Source organism: Sceloporus occidentalis, unplaced genomic scaffold (assembly GCF_023333645.1).
Source record: "Sceloporus occidentalis isolate IW3139 unplaced genomic scaffold, rSceOcc1.0.p SCAF_63, whole genome shotgun sequence".
Classification (NCBI taxonomy): domain Eukaryota; kingdom Metazoa; phylum Chordata; class Lepidosauria; order Squamata; family Phrynosomatidae; genus Sceloporus; species Sceloporus occidentalis.
Genome location: NW_028317043.1, coordinates 1,517,189 through 1,541,899, shown reverse-complemented (window position 1 = coordinate 1,541,899; position 24,711 = coordinate 1,517,189). Strand labels below are relative to the sequence as shown.

Sequence of the window (24,711 nt, the reverse complement as noted above, 5' to 3'; positions counted from 1 at the left end):
AAAGCCTGATGATCGCTGGCGATCTCATTGTATCTTTTGCTCTTGGAGACGAATGTTCAATTGAAATACCTGCAGAAAGTTCAACCACAACTCTCCAGGTTAACTATTTCTTCAAAATAGAAGTAAAACGCTAAAAAACATTGTCTGTTATTTCTCAGCAAGTTATACAAACACAAATCTTCACATAATGGGGAATGAACCCCCTTACAACATTAAAGGGACGCCCCAGCCATGACATATACTTTAATGCATATGATAGAGGAGAGGGACCTTTAAATTTCAGTGACGTCCCCCCTGGAAATGTATGAAGGGATTCCGCAGGATACCTCCATGAGCGTTTACACCCTTCTTCTGTCCCCACCTATTTTCCGTGCTAGAGATGTCTTTGGCTGAACAACATCTCCTTCCACGTGGTATACCCGGGAACTTATTTATTTTTTGAATGAATACATATTAATGTATTTTAACGCTTAAATACTGAGGCTGCCGGATACATTAAGTCGCCCGAAGAAAGTCCCTCTGCACCACACGTTTCTTCTGCCTTTATACTTCTTCTGTATCAAGGATCAACAACATGGATGTGCAGGTGAATCGAGCCTAAAGTTACCCGACCTATCGGGTATTAAACTCTCCTCCGGCTAATGCCTTGTAGCCACAGCGTAATAATAATCCTTCTAATATGTCTAATAATGTGATATTGCCACAGAGGTTATCATAGTCCAGCAAATTCATAATATTATAATGTTATAATGTATCCGTGACAAACGAAGCTGGCCTCCGGCAGCAGATCTCTACATACCGAGGAACATCTATGATCCTCAACTAACAAAGAGTTCAACAGCAGCTTGAGATGTGATATTTCCCACCCCAGACACGGCGAACATGCTCTTTCACATACAGTATTTGTGCTCAGGCAACGATATCCTTATACTTTGTAATAAAGAAATACCATAGGACATCAAGACCAAATAAATGCATTTGTATAAAATGTAATTATTTTAACACATAAGCCTTAAAACCAGTGAATATACCCAAATCACATCATACAGGGATGTGATACAGTATATAGTTACCTGACCAGCGTGCGTCTTTCAAATGGTTTGCTTTTTATAAAACACAAACCGCTACATAACGATGGCGCTCGCCAGAATCCCCCCCATTCCCTTTACTGTAACACAAGATTCCAATAAAGCTCTAATATCTACAAATATAAGAGACTTGTGACAAGCGAAAGGGCCCGTAGTTATAAAGGGTAATTCTGGGGCAAAGTTTGCAACGTGGGGCAATCACCATAGGAACTAATAGACAAAGCCAGATTAAATAGTCACCGAGCCCCAGACCACATAGCAAATGACACTCCCCATGCTTGCAATATTCACTATACAGGGGGTCCAAAGACCATGTCAGGCCCACTACACACCTGTGTGCTGCTCGCTCCTTGCATCGGTTACACAACATGTTACAATGACAGACTTATCATAATTTGGAGACCTGGTGGATGATGGGGGGGGGGTTAACGCGCTCTACACACAAGAGACAAGTTATGAAACAAATTTATTACACGAAAACAATCGCCCCCACTGAGAACATTTTGTTTTTTGTGTCCCGCACCGATATCACCTGGAATAGAAAGAATTGTAGAGATTTCCAAAGCAATAAAAATGTCTTTTTAACGCGTTGTCTTTTTAAATGAATTGCTTTTTGAGCTATGTGAAGGAAGATGCCAAGACCCTGAAAGTTTCTTAAACATGATAGTGGGGTGTATATCGCCACCAATTACAACAACCCCACCATCTGCATGATGGAATATTTACATTTTCCAACCCAGTCCCTCTACAGATAATTATTTCCAGGAAAACCCATTGCTGAGCTGAATGCTATTTCTGATGCAGCATCTATGCTTTTAAGAACAAAAACAAAGGGGGGGGGAGCATGTTGGAGTCCATTGTCATGTAGGCACAGGAAGTGTATGTACGAATGCTTCCTGTTTTAGGTAGAAGCAGACAGGGGAGGAGTTAAACGAGACAGAAGTCTCATTTTCTAACACCAATAACTTATGAATGCCTCCACCGATTTGCTTGCAGTAAAGTGCATTGTAGTCCATGCAAAATAGGTTCAAATTTGCATTTAACATGAAAACAGAGACAACTATATCTATTATGCAGAACCAACTCAGCGCCTCTTGCAGGAGAAGCTCAATAGAGCGGGGCCTTAACAATGCAGGGAAGCTGACATTTTCGACTCTCCGGCAAACTCCCAGTTTAGTGAATAGACCACAGATAGTTTTGATTTGTAAACCTGACCGGTACGCACTGCTGTGAATGCTAACATCAGGTACAATCACCAACAGTGAAATTAAGCTTATCCATAAGCCCAGACTTTTTTGTTTAAATCAGGTCTCCTGCATGAAATTCCCACACACATGCCCTTAAAAGAGTCATGTCAGTACACATTACATGTCTTTATTTTTTTTAATTCGACAAGCAGCAATATCATGATTGCCCTTTTTTTGTACATTTTAAAGTAGATACAGTTATTAGGTTATCTGTAATATTACAATATTTAGTTCTTACTTTAGGTCCTTTAAGATACATAAAAAAAAAACACATCAACTGCAAACGTGATGAGGGAAAGGGGAGGGGGGGAGCGAAAATGTTACCCAACCAAAAATTTGCACATTCCAGAAATACTTCACTCTTCCTTTTTAGTAGAATTGTAAGAAACGTCAGAATGGCATGGGCCTGAAATATTTATAGGCATTTTCACTGACGTTCATGACGTGGCACTGGTGATGTTGTAAACAGCAGAACAACAACAGCTGCTAGGTGAGTGAATATGGAGGCGAACGCCTGCGGCTCCTGGCGGTAACGCACCCAACTGTCACGGTGGCGACTTCCTCTTCTCCGCGCCGATGTGTAGCATCATGCTACATAACTGTATTCATCTGCAGAGGCTTGGCTTCTCTCAATGTACTGTTTGTCTATAAGGACTTCGATGCACTTCTTAATCATGCTGATACTGGGGTTAAATCTGGCTCTGGACTGGCTAATGACCTACAAGGGGGGACAAAAAAGGTATCATTGTAATTAAGTTGTATACAGCAAGCTATGAAGCGAATTCAAAGTCTACGGAACCCAAGCTGGCATCCAAGACCTCTCGCTATTCGACGTCAAATGCAATTGAAGCTGCCTCAAGCAAATTAACCCTACGATTCTGTTGTGGCAAGATTCCCGGTGTTTCATCATCAAGGCCCCAATGGAATGAGCGAGAACTTCTATCTACAGTTTAGTAACTAGAGAAATTGTAGCGTGCTCAATTTATGATTTAGAAATACTTATATTTTGAATCTGAATCCACATGAGTAAATAACTCTTATGGAAGAATTACAATGGGCTGCAAGGCTTGTGCTGTGGTCATACCTGTCCATTCAGGTGTACGCCATGCAATGAATGAAATATTAGAAGGAGCTCTTCTACACGGTTGTCCAGAACATAATCTACCGGCGTATTTACAATGACCAGACACACAGTAGGAAAGACAGACACTATTTATCACAACGCCACCTGGTTCTATTGTATTTAGATCAAATTTCAGTGGTTTCAATTAATCACACACATGCAATAGAACTGCAGTTTCATGGTTGGTGGTACAGAACTCACGTAATTAGCCTTCAGTGCAATGAAGCATGCTACTAGAACTAAAGGGAACAAGAAAACCTCTCGTTTACTTTTACAAAAACTACAGCCATCATAAAGCTGTAGAGGACGAGTGGCCCAGAGTAAGGCCGGCAGAGCTGTATCACATTACAAGATTACAGCCGGCCAAAAGCAAACCATACGTGGGATGAGACCTGGTCAGAATCAAACACATGGAGCAACAGAGGAAGGAAGGCCCTGATCTACTAAATCTTTCAACCAGCTCGTGGCTGATAGTAGCCTCTCTTTTAGCATCTGCACCGTGGGTTAAATACATTGCTCACCTGCTGTAAAAAAAAAAAAAAAAAAATTACACACAACCTTAGTAGCAGAAAATACTGTAATTTGCTTATTTTTTGCTGCCCTTTTGTATATTTGTCTTTACAGACTCAATAAAAAAGTCACATTGACTTGTTGAGAAAAGAACTTGGCCCTAGGGTCACTAGCATGACTCCCCTGTCATTGGCCTCCCCTATCATGATTACTGACCCATTGTTTGCTTTGGTTAATGGTTGCCAGTTTTACAAAGTATCACAAGAGCCACAGAAAGCTTTCCAGGCAATATAACTGATTTACACGGATCATCTGTATTTAACTCGGCCATTACACGCTGACCACGTCTCCAAACCAATAATCCGTCTGTCGGCTCAAAGCAGGAGCAGGGAGAGGGCCACCCGCCTGTTACAAGCCAAGGATTTGTCACCTCGTTTAGCACCAATTACAGTGAAACTAGACTCCCTTTTGTGTTACATTAATTGTAGTTCCTGGGCTTGTAGAATTATTCAGAATATACTGTGTGCAGCTCGAGGTTTCGTATAGAGGCAAGAGGGTTATATACATATATATATATATAAATAAAAAATGTATATGTATAATGTTATATATTTTAAAACTTTAATCTTTATAGTAAAGAATCCCACATGTCGAATTACCTAGCTGCGATATATAAAGCAGACATGGCCAAGTAGCTTAGGTGTACTTTGAGGAAACATTACAAATAGGAAGATCAATGAACTAATTTACTGTAACCGTGGTATGACTGACAGTCTGGTGGATGTGAAAGAACATCCATCTAGAGATGAAAACACCCCGTCAGCGAAGGAGCTCAGCAGAGAAAAACTATTTATCCCGGTTTCTTGGTACGGAGCATGTCGGGTTCCGGTCCAGACTAATGGAGCCGCTAGTTGAAGATGGTGAGTCTCAATAAATGAAGACCTTTTGGAGGTCACTGAGACAAAGAACAGCCACAGCAAAAAGAAAACACGCTTTATTAGCCACAATGTAAGCGAGGAAGCTGCTCTTGGTTTAACTTATATTATAAATGCTTGATTTTCTGTTAGAGTATGGGGGGGGGGGGGCATGGATAAAGTGGCTGCTTGAAAACATAATACGACAAACAGCTCTTCCCTGGAACCCCCAACGGCCGACTGCTGGCTGATCCTGGTACAGAAGCCCTTAATGAGACGCCTGTTCTAATTAACGGGAAGCTAATGTTTAGACCACTGCTGAAAGATACAGTACATGCTTTCTTCATGTACCATGTGTATGTATATGTACTATGTATATGTATGTACTATGTGTATGTATTAGAGGCTTGGCTGCTGCTGGGGCTCTTAGATTTTGGCCACCAACTGCTCTTTTCATTGTAAAACATACACATTTAAAGTATTTAAGTGAAGTCATGACACTCTCTCTCCTCTTCCTCCTCCTCCCTAACCATGGCTGTCTGAGCAGTCAACAGCCAGTATAGGGGAAAATACTTAATGGGGAGGAATAATCATGCAGAGACAGTACCACTGTGAGATTTCAGTTAATCCCTAGTAATCCTTTAAAAGTTACCATACCTTAAATTCGAGAAAAAGTAATAGAATGTATTGATCAAACCTATACCAGCCATTCACCCATCTGCTGTAGTTGAACTAAGCAGAAGAAAGTCGCCAGCATTATCCCTTAACAAACAGTGAATATGTCTTCCTTGCTCAATCGCCATGAAGTCCCTTACCTCCTGTATCAGGGCGTTATGTCGCAATACTTTGCGGGCTTTCATGATGCGCACGATTGCAGCTTGTAGGTACATTTTGCGGTCTTCATCTACAGCACTCCTGGTCTGTTCCACCTCCTACAGAATAGAAAGCACACGTCATATACTTCAAAGGGCCGTATGGCAGAGACCCGGAAGCACATACCCCCACGGTTTGGGAAACTACTGAACGCGAGGCTTCCGAAACCCATAATAAACTCTGCAGAAACCGAACTAATGACCCAAAACGCAAATCCCCTGACCTGTGAAAGGTGGACACCAGTCATCTCCCAGCAATTATTTCATTGGCTTTTTATCTAAACTGAGAAACCCAATATTTGTTACTCATGTTTATGACGGAGCATATTGGTAGTTTTGGTGGATACAGCCAGCTCCTGTATGGCTAGAGACTGGGTTCTGCAGCGAAGACCAAGCGGAAGTCAACATGGAAGGGCAAGTAAACCGGCTTTTATCTTTAAACATTTAGAGAAACATTCTAAAAACATTATTTAATATATAACTAATAGCTCGCTTAACTGCTTTCTTAACAGAAAAATAAATAGCGCTCCAAAATCACCTATAAAACTTTCGAAACCCTTTATATTTTTTCAATACAAAGGATACGCAGTTACCTACCAGGGAGAAACGTCTATCTGCTCTCCAATGCATAGATTCGCCGGCACATGTGGGTTGTGAACCCTTGATGAGATGAAAAAAAATTGAAATGAACTCTGACCCAGAAACTAACCAAACCTGGCAAGTTAGGTCATGCCCGGAGCCGACTCAATACACCAATATCTATTACCCGCTGGGTGATGCCACCCGACGCAGAAATTGGCAGTAAACGCACACGCTAACTAGTTTATCTAGTCTCTTCCATTCCTTACAATCGTTACGGCTTCTAAATGCTCCGGAAACGTGGCCACATTGTTAAGGGAAACCTACAGGTGTATCAAGAGAAAGTTCTGCTCTCTCAAAGTTATTCAAGGAGCCTTTTATTGGTACCAAAAGAAAAAGGGGTTCTTCACACAGAACTGTTCAGAACTCGTCTCGGAGATGGTTTACAGAATAAGGATGGCAAAAACCTATAGCCCGTGATACGTGTTCACCTTCCAGTACCCGTCATGGTCTTTTAACATGCAAAAGGGCTGTTAGCAAACAGCTTGGCCGTGTTAATTGGTACAAACGCTCGTCCAAGCAGTTATCTCGCATTCGTCTTCTAAGGGCTTTCAGTCGGATGAAACGGTGTTAGCGTCTGCCAAACATGTGATGGCATCTCTTTAATCCAAACACTGAATCACAAGCTCCTTTGGAAGAGGTTCCTTGTGGTAATTAAAGCCGGAGGGCACTAGCCGCACTTCGTTACAGCGCTGGCCGCTGGGCAGTGACTGAGCCGGCCTGAAATGATCCGATTGCCAGGGGTCATGGGTCAGAGACTTCAAAGAGTTCATTTGTTCTGCACCTCGAACACAATAACACCCATGTGTGCACTGGCCCGCTTTTGGAGAGGAGAAAGACATTATGCCTTTACTTTTATTGCCCAGAAGTCGTGTCTAACTCGGCACGTTGTCCTGAAGAGCTTGCGCTTTTGGTTGTTAACGTCTGTTAGTTATGCTAGATAAGCAGTTTTATTAAGCTTTATATCAGTCGAGCTCAAAACGTGCTGCATCCCGCATCGTCTTTAATAAGACAAAGGCTGAAGCTGTACACCATGGCCAGGCAAGCAAGAGACTCCAACAACCCTCAGCCGTCGTGCCATGGCTACTCACTGGCGCTCGGCACAGTAGATAATATAATAATGCACGCCGCAGTAAACATCTTGGATTGTTTGCGCATGCACCCGCTAACGGCTTTCTTTAACCCCCAGCGTCAAATGACAATTTAATCCAAACAGTGAAGAAGAAAAAAAAGTTTAGAAATCAATGGCGTTAAAAGTGAAAAATGAGTTCCACTAAAAAGTCATATTCTTACCTGTCAGAGTGACAAATGTCTAGCATTTAGTAAATATTTACGGTTATATGGGAAATGAACGTGTTCTTAATAAATAACCATGATTTTCCGCGATGGAAACACACCCAAAAGAACACAGATATCCGGATGGTTCCAAGCTGTGAGGGCTTAATCCTGTTTTTGCAGTAGTTGTGATGTTGTTTTAAATCAGCTGTTAATCAGTTAAATCACTTAACAGACCCGCTTTACACGCATCTCCAAACCATAAGACTTTATAGATCTCTGGATAGAGTTCATGGGATAAGAACGATCAGGAAAGACTAAGATCTCAATACGTAAAGCTGAGGGAAGCGAATGGACAGGGGGGGTGTAATGGAAATAATAAAGTATGTAAAGGGATTTAAACCACGGGAGGGAAGTACGGTATATGTCAAAGCAGGAGAAATGCGACGACTAGAGGGCATCGTCTATTACTAGATACTAGCATCATAGATGTGGTGTAAGAAAGCTGAACTTCCATGGAAGGGTGGTAAATAAGCGGCCTCCAAGCAGATATGGCAGAGGTTAATATAGTAAGGGGTTGCCAACATAACATGGGATAGGCATAAAGCTATCCTGAATATTAGACACGATCACAGACCAATTAGTAAGGTCTTTACTGTTGGAAAAACAAGCAAACTAGATTGTTCTTCCCAGCAGTAAAATCGTGTTTCTAAATATCTTATAAAGCGTTGAGGATACTTCATTTACTGAACTTTTGGGCTTAACAGAGACAGAGATATATTCTATATATATGTATTTCCATAGGAGAAATGAGAGCAGCATCTACATACCGATTTCCACATCATAAAGATTAATAGAACATTTAAACAATGTGACAATAGGGCTTTGTAGTAGATTACAAGACACACAATGTATATGTAAACCTATGGAAAGTCCCTGCTGTATACATTATGTCATGACAGATTCATCTTACAGGGCACCTTGACCATTTTTAGTATACCTAAATCCATTCGCCTAACTACCCATAATTTAGATTTTGTTTATTCACTTAATTTATTCCAATCCAAATGAACGACAATATGAATAATCATGCAGGTCCGGGGAAAGGATTGGGTTCTAAACTATAAACATATACTGGCATATCGTCTGCCATTAAACGACGAGCCTAAAATTCCCGTTGGCATCATACCCACAGCGTTTTACTCCTCCATGCAAGCGCCAAACCCCCTATCACCTTCGCTATAAGCTCTGTCCAGAATGACTGTCAACTCCCGCTGCGACATGCCTTTTATATGTAGATACTACCTTTCATCCGTAAAAAAAATCCATGAGATTGTAATATGTGTCTTATTCAAGATGAACCCTTACCTGCGGCGTCTCCTTCTGCATAGGTGTAGTGATCTTAAATTTCGTTCTTTTACTGCTGAAAGTCATATTTAACGAAAAGGTGGATTCTCCGTCTACATCTTCCTGCGTTGAAAATAAAAGATTTAATCATTAAATGAATGCTGGAAATAAATGTCATTTTATGTAAAATGAAAAAGTTGCATTTAAAAAAAAATAACAGTAGTTCTCTGACAGCACCTCATAAGAGCTCCACATCTGCCTCCCTCTCCCTCGCAAAACACTGGACTGCGCAACAATTATGTTCTAGAAATCATTTAAGTTGGCCATCCCATCTAAGACATAACGATGACATTCTCATTGGATCAGATCTTTAAAAAGCGACTGGAGAGACTTTGAACCCTGAAGCTCACGAGACTATGTGATGGACACATTAAATGGGGAAAGACAAAGGGGGTATAAGAGACAGGAGACCTAAGAAAAGATAAATTAATGTTTTCCAAGAGATGTCTGCATTGTTAGGCGCGATACAGAACTAAAATGGCAAGTAGCCAACAGAAACGAAAAATTAGACATCCTCACTAGTCAACCAATGGCTCCAAGAACACTATAAAGCTACCATACAAGCGTATTTCACATCAATGGCTACACGACAATCAAGAATACGTCAGAATGTCAAAGCGTTTAAATGGATTAAAATGCGGGTTTGTTTTTACAAGAACTATAGTCAATCATGTTGCTGCTACACGGGCCAGTAAAGGTAGGAACGGGTGCAGAAGAAATCAACGCAATTGATCAAAAAGAGGTTCTTAAGCCACCTCAACGATGCAATCAATGCCGCTTTGATGTAGTGACGCTGCGGCCCCCTTTGCTTTGGAGATGCTGAGGGCCGCAGGTGTCATATACCCCCCACCCCGCACCTTGTCGGAATCGTGGTTGATCATCTTGACGTCGAGTAGAGACTTGATGGTTTTGGTGAGCTCTTTCTCGTTCATTTGCGTGCTGTCTTGAAGCTCTCTGTAGGTGACGCTCTCGCTGTTATTGAAGGCAAGCAGGACAGCCATTTGATACGTGGTGACCATGGCTACATACGGTTTGCAAAGGTAGTTCATTTTCACCTCACCTGTTTGCCGGAGAAAAGTATATATTTTTTATGATAACAAACAGTGTGAAACCGCACAAAAAAAAAACAAAAAAAACCACCACATCAAGCCATTAAAATTTAAAAATGCTTTTCTAAAAGGAGCAACGCAGAAAGTTTAAGGGGAATTTAAAGTTTCTATGGCTACAACCGAGTGCCTATTTTAGAATCACAGCCATAAGAGGCTGCCAGCAAATGTCTGAATGAAGCAAAATTTTACTTGATTAAATATTTAAATATTTTTTTTCTTCAAAATTCAGCAGAGTAGATGGAATAAAACCTTTAACTATCAACCATGCGTTCAGAGTTCACTTGACACAAAGGTTGTAGCAGCAACGAGTAGAACAAACGCTTGCGGCCTATAATGAAGTCAACGACCGATGCTGCTCTGTATTCACTAATATTTAAAAAATATTTTTACATTGAGTCCTTTCATTACCTGTACAAAGATAGTGCAGCCACGTCAGCTTTCTGCCACTGAAATGCTGGTTGTAAAATAATTCAAACTGAAAAACAAAAAAAAAAAAATAGAAAAATTCAACACAAACATAAAACAGAAAAAAGTCAGATGACAGCCCAAAAAACAAAAAGCGAAATTATTCACTGATAAAGCCACAGTCCCCAGAAACTCAACGCACCCCGGCCAGTGCTTTTACATTAAACATGGCTGGCCACAAGGAAGAGCATCGAACGGAGTCACACAAACTCCTATTGAACACCCTGTCAACCTTCACCCGGCAAAAATAATTCTTTCCTGGGAATCCCTCGTCCACACCCCGGTGGCACAGCGGCAGCAAGAAAAGTCCCATTACATGACCCTCACGAAGTATTTGTTTATACAAATGTTCTACGTGCAAACCAAAGCGCGGACTTGCGGGTAAATAAAGAGCGCAGGGTTTGGTTCTCCGTCATGGAAACAGGATACGTAGCAATGTCACAAAAACTTATGTCAAGGAAGAGTCCATGGCTTTACACTTTTAAGTTGAATGTATATACATATACAGAAACATTATATATATATAATATATATATATATATAATATATATATAATATAATATATATATATATATATATATATATATATATATATATATATATATGAGAACGGTCATACAGGCTTAACCCTGCTATCACCAGTTTAGCGGTGACTGCATCCCAGCTCCCATAGGCAGCTTCAGGGACAAAGCCTTAAGTTTCTTCTGTCCCCACACAAGTAGCAGCACTGACCTGGATGACCATTGCACTGACCAAACACACACACAAATTCTGAGTAAAAAAACAAACATTTTTTACTAGAAAAATTAATTAATAACTGATCGGTGACACTTTAGTTATCCTTATCAGATGACTTGTAAGTGACAGTTTTCTTTTGATTATTTTATAATTATTTTTTAACAATGTATTAACCTAATAAATTGCCATGTTATCACTCCTCAATTACATGACCTTTACTGATCATTCACGAGTCTCAACTGATGTACAGCCAGTGACCTAATATGATCATCATCCCTATCGCTAACACTATAGCTACCTGTAACCTAACCATAACCTCTAACTGTACCTAACGCTTCCACCGTCCAGTAACAGGACACTGACACTACCCTCTAAAATAACCAATAAATAAATAATGTTGCTAAGTAGAAATCATAAGTCGTTTATATACTTGAATGTACCCTGGGAAAGAAAACCTCTGAAATACTGTAATGTGTTAAAAATGGGGGGAAAAAAGCCTTAAATGTTACTGCAATCATTGCCACGGATTAGCATTAGAATTGTAATTAGAATAAAAAAAAGTGTTAAATTGCCCCTAGTAAAATGCTTTGGGGTGCCAACTTTAAAAACATATTTACTTAAGTTCAGTTTTGATTTTTCGGTTCACATTAGGGCACTCTCAAGGCATATGACTTCTTTTTTTAAAGAAAAAATGAGTTGGCCCTTAAGGGGTTAAAAGACATGCTGAGAGATATTTCTACTGGAGATATTTTTTATTTATGCATCAAAATTAAGTTGCTAATGGATGTTCTTGGGTGTTTCTAGAATGCATCGTCCCGTGGCACAGAGTATCGTACAGACATGTTATGAAGTGCTCGCGATGCCACTAACCATTTGTACGCTCTTTTCCAGTTCCTGGGGGATTGCAAACGTAGAGGACGGTGCTTGAGTTAGGGGCCACGCACCCGCCTGAAAGGCAAACAAAACAATTGCTGTGAAAATAAAGCATCGGTTTCTTTTATACTCCAGCTGTGCTTGAGAGCCGCGTCGAAACAAGAACGGACTTTTTCCGGGATGCGTGTGTAAAGTGGATCGCAGCATGGACGACATGCAATCAGTGCTCCCATGCGGTTTACTACCCATAATCCCTGGCAACCTTCTGGACCAGGGCATTGAATTTACAACACTCTTCTTTTCCTTAATCCCCATTACCAATCTACTAGTATTCTGCAATGGAGCTGGAATGGGCCAACACATTGCATGTGATAGAGATGCCGCAAAGTGCCAGAGTAATGTCACTTTTGGGACTGCAGAAGAGTTACCCTCTCTGTTCCAGAGCCCCAAAAGTGATACATATCAAACAAATACAACACATAAAAACACACAATATAAATTGCCTCCAATGAGGATAAAGTGTTGTCTTTTTTAAAAAATATATTTTATTGTTATGGTTTTTAATCACAACCTAGCTCAATGGGTGCCAGAAGAGTAAGCACAAAGCATGTTTTTTTTTTTTGCGTCTCTGTTATGCTACATGTTAAACTACCATGTTTAAGGGTAAACAATGAACAGATCATAAACCACTTGTGCTCATTCTGTGCCGGAGCCAACAATATATCTCATTGGGCAAATTTAATGCAATCCACAAACATTTCTCGCACTGTTATTTCGCTGTTATATGTGTTATTTCACTCTTTAATGTGTTATATCACTGTTATATCAGCCATGCTGCATCACATACACCGCAGGAAACAGTATATACAACAAGGGCCTGTATGTGTCTGAAGGCTGCATTTACTGAAGCCAAGGAGCTGAATCCCACCTGTAATACATATATCTGAAAGCTGATACCCAAGTCGATCACCGTGTCCTGGTTTTTTATGAAGTTGTTGAACTTGTTGTTGAGATCTGCGCTGACGCTCATGTCGGTATACATTCGATGCAGCTTGCTGGTGAACTCGTACCCGCACGCTTGCTGTGAAGAGCGGAAAATCACAGTGTTTTAAAATGCACACCGAAAATAAATTGAACTCAAATCATTTCCCAAGGACGGAGGGGCAACTATTATATGGCATGGCAGGCAAGGGACAAACTCTACCAACTACCCCAATATGCATGTCAAGTGTGCTAAATAAATCTTTACATGTCCAATCATTTAACCTGTTACATTGGCAAAAAAGAAATAACACATTATTAAAGTTTTATAACTGATGGAAGAGTCTCAATACTGGGTAATCAACCAATGAACTATTTAATTAGGTGAACAAGGTAAGAAAAATCATCTAAAATGTTTTTTTTCCCCCATAAAATACGTATCTGGGATAAATAGATGTGTATAATAATCATTTAAAAAGTAAAAGGCTTGGTAATTATCATTTAGTTACTCACACACTGCATAGAGGATATTCCAGGCAGTGCTCTATGAACTAGGAATAACCAGGTTGAGGATAATTTTATGGTAAATCAAGCTTGACAATAGTATGGCTAAGAGGTCGTCATGCATTAACAGCATAATATAATGTGTCGGCCATTCATGACGCAGCACTACGCTATGAAACTGGAGGATTTTACAAAAGGAAAAGAAAAAACATACTTTATCTGAAGTATTCTATCACATACCTTTAGTTTGTTGATCATGGTTTCCTCAGAGTCCATAGACATGGATAAACCATGAATTAATCGTTTTGCCAGCATTCTAGCGTAGAACTGCATACACAAAGAAAAAAAGGTTAGTCCGGACAAGTAAACAAGTAGGCATAAGATCAACGACAGCTTCTTGCTGAACGCTAAACATTATTTTGGGATAGAATGAAACCCAGACAGTGCGGAGTCCGTGAGGCGGCACTGAACTTTTTTCTTGACCCATAAAGTGATTAAGCAAACCTCACTTAAAGTAAAAGTAAGCTTTGTAGAATAAAAGCTCCTGTGGCTTACCCGCAAATGCTCACCACCACCTTCCACATTATCAGTTCCTCACTGCTAAGTGAGGATCTGACCGGCTTCTGAAGGGTTAACCAGGGATAAGGCGGCAGATGGATGTGAGAAGCAGCAGGTAAAGTTTCTTTCTACCAAACCCTTAAAAGACTGACTCTGCAAACGTTCGCTAAATAATTTTCTTAAGCCGCAAAAAACAACGTTTAGCGACAAATTAAGATAAAAGCTCTGCTGTTACGGTAAAAAACAGCTCTCTGTCTATTAAAGAGTGTAGAAATAGATATCACGGAGAAATGAAGATGGGGCAGAACTTAATAGGGAAAGAATGATGCTAATAATAGCGACCATAGCAGTGACTTAGGGAGTCATAACACACCTTTACGATGGCTCTATGATAATTACCGCTTACAACCTGCACTAGACATAACATGGGCATGGTTGCCAACTTCCAGAAAAAAAAAAGTATATGGATAATACTAGGGCTGAAACAACGAATCGATAAAATCGATAATAATCGATAACGGAAATCGTTGTCGACGATTTCCGTTATCGATTAATCGAGTGATCGATTCGTTGTTGGCTCCTTTTACTTACCTCCGCGAGCGTTCCCTGCTTCCGCTACACGCTCTGCACTGCGTGACGGATGTGACGCGTTCCGGAGGTAAGTATTCTTCATGTCTGTGCGAATCGCTCTGTGCGAGTGGCTCCGTTCGCACAGAGCGATTCGCGGGGGTGGGGGGGCAGGCCAGGGTAGGAGACTGAGTGCAGGGCAGAGTGGGGGTGGGGGTGCAGGGCAGGGTGGGTGCAGGGCAGAGTGGGGGTGTGGATGCAGGGCAGAGTGGGTGCAGGGTGTGAGTGTGGGTGCAGGGTGTGAGTGTGGGGGCAGGGTGTGAGTGTGGGGGCAGGGTGTGAGTGTGGGTGCAGGGCAGAGTGGGTGCAGGGTGTGAGTGTGGGGGCAGGGTGTGAGTGTGGGGGCAGGGCAGAGTTGGAGACTGGGTGCAGGGGCACAGTGCAAAGTGCTGGGTGCAAAGTGCCAGGGCTGGGTGCAAAGTGCCAGGGCTGGGTGCAAAGTTCTGGGTGCAAAGTGCCAGGGCTGGGTGCAAAGTGCTGGGTGCAAAGTGCTGGGTGCAAAGTGCTGGGTGCAAAGTGCCAGGGCTGGGGCAAAGTGCTGAGTGCTGGGTGCAAAGTGCCAGGGCTGGGTGCAAAGTGCCGGGTGCAAAGTGCTGGGTGCAAAGTGCCAGGGGTGGGGCAAAGTGCTGAGTGCTGGGTGCAAAGTGCCAGGGCTGGGTGCAAAGTGCCGGGTGCAAAGTGCCAGGGGTGGGGCAAAGTGCTGGGTGCAAAGTGCCAGGGCTGGGTGCAAAGTGCTGGGTGCAAAGTGCTGGGTGCAAAGTGCCAGGGCTGGGGCAAAGTGCTGAGTGCTGGGTGCAAAGTGCCAGGGCTGGGTGCAAAGTGCCGGGTGCAAAGTGCTGGGTGCAAAGTGCCAGGGGTGGGGCAAAGTGCTGAGTGCTGGGTGCCAAGTGCCAGGGCTGGGTGCAAAGTGCCGGGTGCAAAGTGCCAGGGGTGGGGCAAAGTGCTGGGTGCAAAGTGCCAGGGCTGGGTGCAAAGTGCTGGGTGCAAAGTGCAAAGTGCTGGGTGCAAAGTACCAGGGCTGGGGCAAAGTTTCTTGAACAGTAATAGTCCACCTCTTTTCAGAATGTTTGGGGTTATTTTGTTTCATAAATATTGTGTTTGGGTTTTTGTACTTTGAAAATATTGTTTTTTTATTACATCATAACAAAATAAGAATGTTAATGTAAATTTTAAGTTGTTTTTTAACATCCAGTTCATTAAATTATTTTAAATAAACAAAAAATTTGCATATTGTTTTTTTTATCCGATTAATCGATTAATCGAAAAAATAATCGGCCAACTAATCGATTATTAAAATAATCGTTAGTTGCAGCCCTAGATAATACACAGAAAGAAATAACATCGTCCCTTCGTGAACTACAAATTCTAATGACTAACCATTTCTACTTCCTCTATAAATCCATACCTTGTCGGCAGCTTTGTCACAGTGTAGCCGATGAAATAATACACTATTACTCAATCCCATAGTAAGCTGGGACCATGCATCCCTCCAAGGTGTTAAACTCAGAATCACATGCAGTGAAGTAATTAAACATGGATTACGGATTGTGTTTATTTGGCAAAACCGGAGTATTAAACAAGATGAAGTTTATACTCGTAATTTAAAACATACCTTCTGGAAAACATCTTTGTCATCTATGTACTTGAAAACAGTGATAAAACTCGTAAGCTTGTCTTCCACTTCACTCTCAGTCATTCCCTTGGCTGATTTTTTCAGCATGTTGTCACAGTATTTGGCCAGCTGCAAGGAATATTAAAAGTACATATGAATTATTTTATATATATATTATATATATATATATATTATATATATTATATATATATATATATATATAAAAACAAGCCATGTCTCTGCTTTATGTAAGTTTAAACATGTTCTTGGGGAAGACAGCATAGTAACATTATATCTGTGAAATGTAGAGGTTTAGCGCAAGAAGACAAAAACTGAATACTTTACCCCGGAAAAGGTTTAACTCTTAAGTTAAAATGGTAATTTTCATATGTTCACACTTAAATACTGCAACTCATTAACCTAATACATGCATGTTTTTTTTTTAATCAAGACTTTCTCATATATATAATGGAAAATGGAATTCAATGAGATTAGTGCTATAGATGGGCGACCTTGATGTCCAATTACAACTTTTTACTTCTACCGTATAAGAAAACTAGAGGTGATATTAACCAGTTAAGTCATAATTTATTATAAAACCATAGGGACACTTCTACTAGATCCTGTAAAATCCATGGGGATGAGAATGCAGGTGTTAAATGAAAAGTTCTGATTCTGACCGTTGTGTAATGCTCTCACCACTAAAACCAAAGCAGGGAGCGCAGCCAGGAATTCTCGGTAATGAATTAATAAGAGCAGACAAACGACCAGAAGTAAGACAGTAACAGCTGTTGGAATACAGACTACTCACCAGTTCTGGTGCTTTGCAGACAGATTTCGGCTCTCTGTAATTGACGACACACGTAAGGGCCTGTAAACGCAAACCAAGAGGCAAAGCATTCGTTTATGGACTCCTGGCAATGTCACGTAGCGATTTACTGATCAGTAATATGAACAGTCAAAGTGAGAATTATATTTAATCTTAGAGATGGAATGCTTAGGCTGTTAACATAGAACGGCTGTTAATTTACTGCACAATTTATAATAAAAAAATAAAAAGCAGTGGTTTAGTAGATGAGCAAACTAGTAATCCCTTGTCAAAACCAAAGGGAGGCTTTTTTTTTTTTTTTATAAGAAGGAATACATTGCTGTTTAAATGTTCCCTCTTAGGAACTGTGTTTCTCTACACATCAACTTATAGATTCTAAAACATCCTAATTTGCTTTGTGATAAAGGTGAATTGCTGATTCTTCTGTTTTTTCTACACAAATAGTTTGTTATCTGGTATAACAATGAACATGTTCTGATACTAGAGCGCCACCTCGTGGTGAATCCCTGCCACTGCACCATAACGATGGAAAAAAAGTTAAAAATATTCAGGGTTATAGAAATATGTTTTTTCAACAAATGTTGTTAATTCTATTTTGTACATAACATTTTATATACCTAATGTAATGTTTTTAGGCAGCAGCATATTGGTCTAATGAATTAATAATGTATATATCAGCCTCCATGTCTACAGACAAAGGAAGGTTATTGGAGCAAATTGTCAATCCCGACCTACATTCCTGTACTAAATGCCCCATAGGACTTCTTGTCTAATCGGAGGTTCTATTCATCTCATTTTTCATTGCGTTGCCAATGTGATTGAAGCTTCCTATTCATTTGCAAATAAGCTAAGCCAGCCTGGAATGCGAGTTTCGGTGTCATTTGTAAGATTCACTTTCTATACCTTGTCTAGCGCACTCATAAAATGTTGATCTCCGTTCAAAACGGTATTGACGAGCTGAACAAATTTACTATGAACTTCCAAGACAGACTCCACAAACTGAGTTGGCATCTGAAATGAGAAAGGCAAGTTAGAAAATGGAATAATAAAATTTATCGCTATCCAATTTACCGAGTGCAGTAGATATATGAAACAGCCTCCTATCAGAGGTGGTAGAGGCTAATACCGTGAGGGGATTTAGACATGCATGGGATCAGCATATAGCCTCCAAGTCTAAAACAAGAGCAAGTACTGATTAAGATCAAGTTTTATGTTTGCATTTAATCAAGCTCAAAAATTACTTTTTTCATTTAAATAAAAAAAAAAAAAAAGTTTAAAAAAAGCTTGGAAAGTTGAGCTCTTTGAGATTAAAGGTCTCATTTTTCCTGTTTAGGAACACCTGGCAGAAAGGTAATATGTTAAAGCAAAATGGGGGTACTTACATTTTCCTGAGAAAGATTACTAATAGCTCTAAGACCTTCGTCGTTGATGTGATTTTGGAGTTCCTGAATCATGTGAGGTAATCCGTTGGATACGGCACGAAGAAGGGTGTACATATTGGCCATATCTGAAATCACAAGACACGCTGTACCGCTGTCTACATCACACAAGACAATTTCTCAGTTGCATGGCCCGGCAGCTATGGCGGGGGTTTGGTCGACGCATTTTGCTTACCGTTTCTCCTTTCTTGCCGGATGATATTGTGACATTCTGCGTGAAGAAACTGCAAGTGGTCGGCCACCATACGCTGTTGGCATTCGTGAATCACTTTACTATACGAGCTGGGGTGCAAATACTTCCGACATCGAATCTCTTCGTCTTTTAATCTACCTAAAATCTACGCAAATATTTCAAAGGCATTAGCTTGGCAGGTAACTTATTCGCATAGTTTTTGGGTGCATTACAGCCGAGAAAAAACGGTGGAAAAATCTTAGATAAAAATAAACGGTAACTGTTAACGAGTCCTGAAATTAATTGCAATGTGTGCTTATCCACAAACTGGAACGTCTGGAAAGAAGCCCCAAAACTGCCCCCCCCCCCAATGATGACCTTGTAGATGATCACACTGTGCAATCAGGACATTATCAGATCAAGATAATAATTAACAAAAATAAATAAATTTTTAAAGCAGTTTTCGGAATCATTCACCAATCATTGCTACCATTACTTATATGTAGATTTGCAAACCCCTTGAAAAATGTGAATTTACTTAGAATGTCTGGGCCACTTTATCAAAGCCATGATACTTCAATCTAGATTTAGCAGCTAGAAGTAAACTTGCAAGATATTACAAAAGCTGAATCAGCAATAGATAAAGTAAAACCCCAGAGCTCTTCGCCTACCTTTTCCATGTACTGCGAGCAGTTTGACTCTTGTAATAAATTTGAAGCTTCTTGCTTGTAATACTCCCCCGTTTCAGCCAGAAAAGGCCATTCAAAAATGTCTTGATAAAACTGAATTATAAGAAACATTGAATTAAAAATACGCAGACAGTGTGCGTTACGAAGAGAGAAGCCACGACCTGCGTGCCTGCACAAGCGTACACAGAATAAAAAGCCAGCAATCGCATACCTTTAAGGGAAATTTTTTCTTATACTGTTCAACATGAACAAAGGAGTTAATAACCCCGTGGATTACTTTTTGATTTGGGTCTTCCCCACAGCGATCACTGAAAGACAAAGCGATCGGGGAGAAAGCGTTAAGGTCATATATATATATATATATCATCGGCCTAAACCATGAGGTAGATAAGAGGAGAGTATGAATTCCACCCAAGTATTCATTTTAGATTAATCTCTCAAAGCAGAGAGCCTAAATTAAAACCTCAGACTATTGCTGAACTACAACTCCCACCATCCTCAACCAGCGTTAGACTGAGCAGAGAAGGGCTGACAATAATGGCAGTTAATAGTTCAATGACAGATCCCTCTTAGCCAGCGCTGACCATTCTAAAATGAAATTTGGTTCCAGAATAGCAGAGAGAGAATTTAGAATCCTGGAGTAGGGTGTTCAAGGAACAAGGTCTATGGCATTGGATGTTTTATACTGTAAATTGGGACATGTACTGAGAAAACCCATAAGAAAAGGAATAATAAAAGATATGTTTAAAAGTCCTTACTATAGGAGGCTATTTTACTTATTTACCACACTCTTATTAACATTAAACTTCTTTACATTACATCTAATAACCATACCAAAGATCTGACAAATATTATGTACATATAGTACCACCCAGCATAAACACACACATACACACATTATATATATATATATATATATATATATATATATATATATATATATATATATATATAAAAAAAACTCACCTTTTAATTTCTCTGAGAAGCATTCTAAGGAGGGTCTCTTGAAGAGGTTCAATCATTAATTTCCTCCACATATCTAGTGCTAACTGCAATGAAGAAACGACAGTACATCCAGTATAAGGCCGACGCTCTTAATATAATCAAGTATTAATATTACCAAACCTCGGTACTCTTACTCAACGACCCCAGCCGTAACAATAAGCCAAATTACATTAGATATTGTTAGTATGTTACATTGAGGTTCAAAATCATTTATTAATACTATCTTAGGACCAGGTAAGTAATGATTTTGGCATTGAGTATTCTGACCCAATTGCAAAATAACAGAAGAAAATGTACCAGCCAATCAATAAAAAGGAGTCAGGTAAATTCTGGATACACCTTAAAAGCTGCAGAACTATTAAAACCAATTTAATATTATATGCTGGGCTACGTTAGCCCTCCTTGCATGTGGAGCAGGATGGGGCTGTCCACTGAACAACAACAACAATATATATAATAACCATTATCTGGAACACAAGAAAACATCAAGAACATTTAATGGCGGACTGGGACGGAGTTACTCACTTCTCCTATCTCCATAAGGGGTTCGTTCATATCCACTCCGCCGTAGCCATACTGCAGGTCAGCCTCGGTCAGCTTGTTCTTTTTAATAAACTGTGTGTTCAGATACCTGATAAGAGCAATAAGAAGTAGAGGTCTCATTAATCCACAGACACCACGTTCTAATCCAGGGCCTTCTACCAAACCACCTTTCACTGGATTTTTTTAAGCAGAAACAGACCTATGATGCTCATTTTTAAATGGTGTGTTTGGGCTCAGTGCTCAATAAAAGAGACAGTTCAGGGTCCCTGACACCCCTACTACAGAATGACACATATCAATATACTCTGATTAACCATGACCCTTTGTGAATGATTTAATACGCAGAAAGAAAAAAAAAAACACTTCCCGGACACAGAAGTTATTTATATCCATGCTGCAAAATCTTGATTGTTTCTCCATGACCTGCAATTTCTTGCCACTTATTGGCTGCTTAAGCTGTCAATCAGTGGCAGGAAAGTACTTCCCATGCGATCAATGGGAGTATGTACTGTCACTGATTGACAACTTAAGTATTTCTCATTGAAATCAATGGGAAATGAGCACAGGGGTCTGAACAAACCTCTCCATGGAGTGTTCAGCAGAACCAGTACTGCGTATGACTGGGGGTAAGTATACGGAGATGTATTCAGCCAAACGCACTTCCGGCAGGGCATTTAGCTGGGGAAGCTGGTGAAAGGGGCAAATACATTTGGGGGGGGATTCTGCACTCCCCCATGCATTTGCAAAATGGACCAGACAAAAGTTAAGTGACCACGCAGCCATTATATCCATTAAAGTGCATGTAATGGCTGGAGTGTCCCTTTAAACATTGTTGGCTTTGTATAGAACGTTACACCATAGGGACACCCTATTGATCAAATTCATTTCCGAAACAGCGTTTTGCAGCAAAATACACAGCGCACTAAAATAAACCATTACGGAACAGATTAAACATTTAAAATGTCTTTTCACACAAAATGAGATTTAGCGTGGAGGACGTTGCCAATACCTGTATAAGCAGTCCATATAATCGGCTCCTCTGCTGTACTCCTCCCAGTATCTGTGGTACATGACCAAAACCTGCTCTGCCGACTCAAAGACTTTCTAAGGAAGAACAAAAAACAACATAGCATACATCACATACATATACCCCGATAACTTTACACCACGGTTACAAATTCCAGTCTCAAACGCTACTGATCTACTAGAAAGGTGCTCTGCAAAAAAAAAGAGAACTCCCAACAAACGGTGATATATTATTACAGTAAATATTATCAGATTAAAAACAATTAAAAAAATAAATAAATTAATGTTTTCTAGATTTTGCAAAATATCAAGTTTTCAGGCAACTCCATGGCAGCCATGTGTATGTGTTCTATCTGTTTTCTTGAGCACGAATGTCATCCAAAATAGCACATGACTGACAATGACATCCTCCAGGTCTGCAGATAAAGGGAGTTTATTTAAGCAAAATGAGATAAAACTAGGATTTCGGCAATGCTGCCCTATATAACTGTATACAGAGCTGGGGGTTACATTACTGTATACAGAGCTGTGGGTTATGTACAAAGAGGAAAATATCCAACTTAAACAATGAAAGTGTTTGGAAAATGTCCCACCGCGGCCCTGGCCCATCAGGAACTCTTTTGCTGGTTTCTCCATATAACGGCCGATGCAGCACTTAGAGGACATGGGCTCTTACCTTGTGTAATTGTTGCACATGGTTTTCTAGGAAGATTTTTGTCTCTGTGTAGAGTCTTTCTCCAAGAGGCTCTGGATAGGCAACACAAAGCGCGTAAATATCTCTGAGCAGCTATTAAGGATTTTACGATGAAGCATATTTGTGTGCTACTCTGGTATATTCTGGGCTAGATCTGCGGGTCTGAGGGAGGGGGCAGAAGCCACAAAAACCGCCCCAATCGGTGTCTGACATTACTTAAAGGGACGATTTTCCAACTGCCCCAGTCATACACATGCGGTAATCAGCCCACCCATACCCCTGCTCTCACCAGTAATGATGGTGGGTCAAGACAAGAACAGGGCCCAAGGTAAATACAAGAGTGAACATATAGATGCGTAGATTGAAATATATGAATATTACCTCTGAATAGAGGTAAAAGGAAACCCCTCTAACACCCATAAACAGCAATCCAGACACTCCACGATATCCAGATCTTAATATCCTAAATGTCATAGGATATTAACGGATGATGACATGTGGGTAGATGTGATGTTTGCTACGTTGTTCTCCCAGAAACATTTACATCTCCATCACTCTTATATTACAGGTAATTACACCAACATTTCCACTGTCTCATCATATTTCTTCATTATCTTGAACAACGAGGCTTTTCTCTCCTTGCAGCTTCGCGTTTACACGAATGATAAAGCTCTATTTCCATTCAAAGTACGGGAATAAGGAGGTTTTCTTCGCTGTAGCTGCCGCTGAAATCATTATCCCTAAATGATGCAGTTAAAGCAGTTTGCGGCACCGATACACAGAGGGGAAAATCATCAATGTCCGTAAAATACGCAATCACATAAAATCTAGATTAAATTAATATTCTAGTAAAATATATTATGTGTCGCATAAAACGTCTAAATTCATTGACTTTTAAAATCAAGATTAAAGGGACGGCTGTGCCGGCTGCACAGACTGCCAAATCCAGCTGCAAGGGGGAAGCACAAGGTGAGCGCACAGATAATCAGGACGCAGGCACCAGGCGGGTAACCGAGCTGCATGTCTGCTTCAAAATAGGAAAAGTAAGGGGCTACAGCTGCCCCTTTAAATCTACGAAATATTGAATATTACGCATTCTCTGTAGATCACCAATGCCTTGGAAAGGATACGAGAATCGGTCATTCCAGGTCGCTCTTTCAACGTAATCCAACATGACAACAGCTCTGATTGTCGTTAAAAGTTTGTTCCATGTTTCATCAAAATCCACTACTCGTGGCTTCAATGACATGGTGGGGGTTCAATATTAAAACCTGCAAAAAAGTGAATATATTAACGATCACAAAACAACATCTGGTGTATCCCAGAAGCGTTATCAGACAAAACGTAATCTGAACCCTTTAAAAGTCTGTATATTATATCGTTTTACACTCAGTCATCTTGACAGCGTCTCAACCGTTTTGTGTATTGAATTCCCTCTAGCCGTCTATGGACTACAATCCCCAACTCCTATAATGCTCAGCCAACCACTTAGCTGTGAGGGTTTTAACGTACTCACAGTCAAACTGCATTTTGTGGCCACTGTCTAACAGATCTTCCGGTGCTAATTAATGACCTTTTGTGGAATATGCTAAAAAAACTTTACTTTTGTGGATCTGAGATTGGGACCTTTGATGCAGGAAACATCTCTGATGACAAGTTCAGAGGTGTTCACTAAACCACAGGATTCTGGCTCATATCCGGACTATGTTGAGCTGCAAACAAAGAGTTTGTCTTCTTGGAGAAATGCTTTTGGTATATATATATATATATAT

General features: G+C 40.4%; 1 protein-coding gene across 4 annotated transcripts; it reads right to left on the bottom strand.

The window, feature by feature from the left end:
* Window positions 1–2,921: 2,921 nt before the first annotated feature.
* Window positions 2,922–24,188, bottom strand: LOC149287176 (cullin-2-like). 4 transcript variants are annotated; one of them, XM_089493151.1, is made up of 20 exons: window positions 24,070–24,188; window positions 22,922–23,024; window positions 22,229–22,323; window positions 21,202–21,307; window positions 20,638–20,720; window positions 19,883–20,042; window positions 19,654–19,764; window positions 18,986–19,148; window positions 18,754–18,878; window positions 18,275–18,382; window positions 17,354–17,413; window positions 16,543–16,671; window positions 13,986–14,072; window positions 13,189–13,341; window positions 12,258–12,335; window positions 10,593–10,659; window positions 9,933–10,135; window positions 9,037–9,138; window positions 5,698–5,814; window positions 2,922–3,053 (listed from the first exon to the last, which is right to left on the bottom strand). In XM_089493151.1, exons 1-20 carry the CDS (start codon window positions 24,186–24,188, stop codon window positions 2,922–2,924), a joined length of 2,301 nt encoding a protein of 766 aa, XP_089349277.1. The 4 variants fall into 4 exon arrangements, with proteins under 4 accessions (XP_089349277.1, XP_089349279.1, XP_089349280.1 ...); XM_089493153.1 differs by having other exon boundaries at window positions 18,754–18,896; window positions 19,883–19,979; XM_089493154.1 differs by having other exon boundaries at window positions 19,883–19,979.
* Between the last annotated feature and the right edge of the window lie 523 nt (window positions 24,189–24,711).